The sequence below is a fragment of the Phoenix dactylifera genome, chromosome 2 (assembly GCF_051530095.1).
Source record: "Phoenix dactylifera cultivar Ajwa chromosome 2, Ajwa_hap1_PhDact_Kaust_v1.1, whole genome shotgun sequence".
Classification (NCBI taxonomy): Eukaryota; Viridiplantae; Streptophyta; class Magnoliopsida; order Arecales; family Arecaceae; genus Phoenix; species Phoenix dactylifera.
The window spans coordinates 29,068,297-29,073,448 of record NC_143191.1 but is presented as its reverse complement, the minus strand read 5'-3'; the positions used below and the strand labels follow the sequence as shown (position 1 = coordinate 29,073,448).

The window sequence follows — 5,152 nt, the reverse complement described above, 5'->3', positions numbered from 1 at the left end:
TGGACCTCCACAGTAGAGCTTCCGCCCCTTTTGTTTTCTTTGCTTTCTTTTGACTTGGCAGGATGTACTCACATTCGAGCTATATGAATTGCCGTTTTCAAACAAACAAACAAACAAAAAAAAAAAACGGGGCGGTCGGGTCTGGAGACTATTCGAACGGTGTTGGAAGACTTTTCTGTCTCTGATATTATTCCATGAACGAATGGCTACCATTTACTCTCTCTTGGGGACGTCTACGACGACTTTCGCGGTGCTTTCAGGTTGACGCCGATAGTCAATGTCGTAGAAAATAAAGTAAGACGGTGCTATATCTTTCCAAGATTCCTCCAATCTCCACTGAAGAAAAATCCTACAAGCAAATCCCTGGTATGGCACCCTCTTCTCTGTTCCACCATTTCCTACCTCCTCTCCTCCTGCTACTAGCTTTAATCAGCCCTTCAGATGCTCAGGCTTACCACAACATAAGCCTGCGCTCCTCCCTGACTCCCCTAGGCGAAAACAGCTCGTGGCTCTCGCCTTCCGGCGAGTTCGCCTTTGGATTTTATCCCCTCGAAACCAATAGCAGCCTCTTCCTGCTTGCCATCTGGTTCGTGAAGACAGCAAACAAAACCGTAGTTTGGTACAAGAACGGAGACCAACCGGTGCAAGACGGAGCCGTAGTGCAGCTGACCACCGACGGGGATCTCTCGCTCAAAGACCACAACGGCCAGGAGGTGTGGGCCGCTGGCACCAGCAATGCCTCCTACGCTGCCATGCTCGATACTGGAAACTTCGTGCTTGCGAGCGCTGATGCCTCCGTTAGTTGGCAGAGCTTTGACAGTCCCTCTGACACCATCTTGCCCTCCCAAGTATTGAATCTGGACACCGAGCTGCGAGCCCGCATGATGGACACGGATTACTCCAGTGGAAGGTTCAAGCTCAGGGTCCAAGCTGACGGTAATCTAGTGTTTTATTCCGTGGCCGTCCCATCTGGATTTCAATACGATCCTTACTGGGCCAGCAACACTGTTGGAAACGGCACACAGCTCGTCTTCGACGAGCTGGGTACCGTTTACTTAGACCTAAATAACGGGACTCGATTCAATTTTACATCTGCGAGAATAGCTTCAATGGGTGATTTCTATCACAGGGCAACGCTCGACTCTTATGGGGTCTTCAGGCAGTACGTCTATCCAAAGAATGGGATGCGGGATAGGAGCTGGAACGAAGGCTGGAAGCAGGTGAGCTTCCAGCCTCCAGATATCTGCCAATTGGAAACGACGATCGGGAGTGGCGTTTGTGGCTTCAATAGCTACTGCAAAGAAGGCAACCAAATCCTCGTCGACTGCGAGTGTCCACCCGAGTATTCCTTTTTGGATCCAAATAGGAAGTACAAAGGGTGTCAAGCAAATTTTCCAGCACAAAGATGTGACGCAGATGAGAAGGAGATAGAGTCACTGTATGATTTCTCAGAGAAGAGGGACGTCGACTGGCCTTTATCTGATTACGAGCACTTCAACAACGTAGATGAGGACCAATGTAGAAAAGAATGCTTGAGCGACTGCTTCTGTGCAGTTGCTATCTATAATAATGGGGATTGTTGGAAGAAGAAGCTCCCGCTTTCCAACGGGAGGATGGGCGCTTACGTTGAGAGAAAGGCTTTCATCAAAGTAGCCAAAGGTAATAACTCCCAGCCTCCATCTCCGTCTCCAGTCATAGTGAAGAAAGACAGAGGGGCTTGGATTTTGGTTGGATCTCTGCTTCTAGGAAGCTCTGCTGTTGTGAATTTTGTCCTCATCACTGCAATGCTTTTCGTGAGCTTTTGTTCTCACAACAAAGTGAGACGGAAGCTTCAGCCTGGCTCGAACATGGCAGCGCTGAGCCTTCGCTCATTTACATACAGTGAGCTTGAAGAAGCCACAAATGGATTCAGCGAAGAACTCGGTAGCGGTGCTTTCAGCAGAGTCTACAAGGGTTACTTCGATGACGGGCCCACAAGCTGTGTTGCGGTTAAGAAACTTGATAACCTTTTGCCAGACATGGACAAGGAATTTATGAACGAAGTCGGAAGCATCGGCCGGACCTACCACAAGAACCTAGTCCGACTGTATGGATTCTGCAACGAAGGGAATGAACGGCTTCTGGTATATGAATTCATGAAAAATGGCTCACTGAGGGAATTCCTCTTTGGAAGCGTCAGGCCAAACTGGAACCTGCGAGTCCAGATAGCTCTGGGGATTGCAAGAGGCCTCCTGTACTTGCACGAAGAGTGCAGCAACCAAATCATCCATTGTGACATAAAGCCTCAGAACATACTCTTGGACGACAATTTAGTTGCAAGGATATCTGATTTTGGACTGGCAAAGCTCCTGAGGACAGACCAGACTCGAACAAACACCGCCATCAGAGGGACCAGAGGGTATGTTGCGCCAGAGTGGTTCAAGAACATAGGGATCACAGCAAAGGTGGATGTGTACAGTTTTGGAGTTATGTTGCTGGAGATCGTGTGTTGCAGGAAGTGCGTGGAACAAGAGGTGGGGAACGAGGAGGGACTGATACTCACATACTGGGTTAGCGATTGCTATAGAGATGGGATGTTGGAATTGGTGGTGGAAGGTGATGAAGAGGCAGCCTTTGACATGAAGAGGGTGGAGAGGTTTGTGAAGGTGGCCCTTTGGTGTATCCAGGAGGAGCCATCAATGAGACCTACAATGCAAAAGGTGACTCAGATGCTGGACGGAGCAACCTCAATCCCAGAGCCCCCTGATCCTTCCTCCTACATGAGCTCAATCCAGTGAAATCATGTGCTTTTTTTGAGAATCTGAAACCATGTACTTGCTGCTACAATATGTCTCGTGTTTGTTGTTTACCCTATGTACCGCTTCTGCAAAAAATAATGGCATTCTCTAGCCAACTATCACCTTTGTGTACATCTATTTTGTCAATCCTTGGGTTGGCAAGTGTATTAATTTTAAAACTCCAAGAGCGTGTTTCTTTTTGCTCTCGCTCTTCATGTAGTTAGCTTGTGCATCAAATAACAGGGATTTTGATAGTATGTGTTACCCCTGAAGTGTTGCATAAGAACTAGCGTGTGAATGAAAGTTTAATGAATAGCATACAAATTTTAACGAATGACTATAGGTTTGAGTGTATGCATAGAATTCCTCTAATGTACAGGAGAGCAATGGAAAAGTCCTTGATTTTAGATGATGGTATAGTAATCGATTCAAAGCAAGATCTATTGAATGCAAACAGGAAGCATATTTGGACCTCAGAAATGTCATCAGCCAAACTGCCTGCTCAGTTATTGAATTTTAAAAAAAGAGAGGAAAAAATAAGGGAAAAAGTCCTAAACTCTTTGCAGTATCTGTACTTGCAATTGGGAGAAAATACATAAAATTATACCACAGAAAAAAGAATCAAGAGGGTAGATCGTAAGCGTAATTTGTTTAGTCTTTCTAATATGTTCTGAAGGAAGACAATCCCATGGAGAGCAGAGCCAACCTTGAACTGACCACCAATGGGCAGTTCTTGCTCACAAACCACACTAGCTAGGCAGCCTGGAGGGCTAATTCACTGACGCCTCATATGCTTTTTACAACTTGACACCAGAAACTTTGTCCTTGCAAGATCCAGAGGCGTTATTGAATGACAGAGCTTCAGACTGTTTTTACATGTCTAACTCACCCAGATTAGCCTAAAGAAAGGTTCCAGCTTGCGACTTAAGCCTGATGGCAATTTCATGCTTCAACGGTTCTGTACCAAACCAGATGCACCTATGATGCTTACTGGTTAACGGACACCATTGGAAATGGAATTCAGCTACTCTGAAGAAATTGAGCATCATCTACATTCCTCTACATTCCAGGGTCAGTAATTTAACATCTGTGAGCCCGCCCTCGATGACAGAATTCTACCAGAGCAATGCTGGATCTTGATGCAGTCTTTTTTTTTTTTGGTCAAATCTTGTTGGAGTCTTCAGGCAGTATATCTATCCAATAAGAACTGGAGCGAGATCTTGGGGGAGGCAGAATGGTGCAATACTGTGGTTTATGTTCTTAGGGCAGATAGGGTTGCCGTAATAGTCAGAGGCAGCAGTGCTTGTGGGTTCAAAAGCTACTATAAGTCTGACGATAAACAGAGGGCGGACTTGCAAATGTCTGCCCCACGTTTCTTTTTGGGCTCTGATAGGAAATATGAAGGGAGCAAATCAGTCTGGTAACCCAGAGACGGAAGTGGGAAGCAGACAACTTCAGATCTGCAGGGATATTGATCATTGATTGGCCTAAATCATTCTTGGAGTTATTAAACCACAGATGTGAAGAGCAGCCAACAAAATATATATGGACAAAAACTCACTGTTTTACCAAGGACCAGACAACAAATCTAAGAACATTCCTCTGTAGCCACTGCTAATCCTTATATGATAGTTATTAAATTCACTCTTACCTAATACTCAATTAATACGTCCCTCCATCTTATCCTCAATGCAGCACTTAATATTTTCAACAGCACCAAATTTGGTAAAACATGCCACTGATAATAAATGATGAATTTTATGGAACATACATAATAGGATCAGGGTTATAGTGAGATTCACTGGGTCTTCCCAACGAGATGACAGTTTCTGCCCACATAATGTTCTGACAATGACCGCTAAAGTGTGCCAGATGCAGTCAAGGCTGTAACTTGAGATGCCTCCCATCGATTTATGATAACCTGATCTCTAAATGTAGTCCATAACTTTGTTACCAAATGAAAAAGCTCTTCAGGTTTTAAAAAATCTAAAAGCCACAGATTTTTAAATATACTTTCGAATAAAAAAGGTTGTCTTCACGTACTGTTTTAATTGGCAAGCGCAAAACCAAATGGAGACGCATCGATTGTCCTACAGGAAACGAAAGATAAGCAACAAGAGTTCCAATAAATGAGTGCCACAAATTTTTTGCTCAATATTAATAAACTTTGCAATATGGATATGTGTTAATCAGAAGCATGGATACACGCATTGATATAGCTAAAAGAGACAAACTTAAAATGACAACAACAACAGTACTATTATAAGATTAGTGCTTAAGATGATTGAATGAGTAAACTTGATGATTAACATTTCATAATTACAGATAACATTATCAGGTACAGCATATAAAACCAACAGGTGATCTCAGATAAG

At 44.1% G+C, this 5,152-nt stretch overlaps 1 protein-coding gene across 1 annotated transcript; it reads left to right on the top strand.

Annotated features, from left to right (window-relative positions):
• Nucleotides 1–339: 339 nt before the first annotated feature.
• LOC103698627 (G-type lectin S-receptor-like serine/threonine-protein kinase LECRK3) lies at nt 340–2,977 on the top strand. The gene has a single exon (XM_008780665.5). It carries the CDS (start codon nt 369–371, stop codon nt 2,775–2,777), a length of 2,409 nt encoding a protein of 802 aa, XP_008778887.1. The 5' UTR covers nt 340–368; the 3' UTR covers nt 2,778–2,977.
• Nucleotides 2,978–5,152: the final 2,175 nt, after the last annotated feature.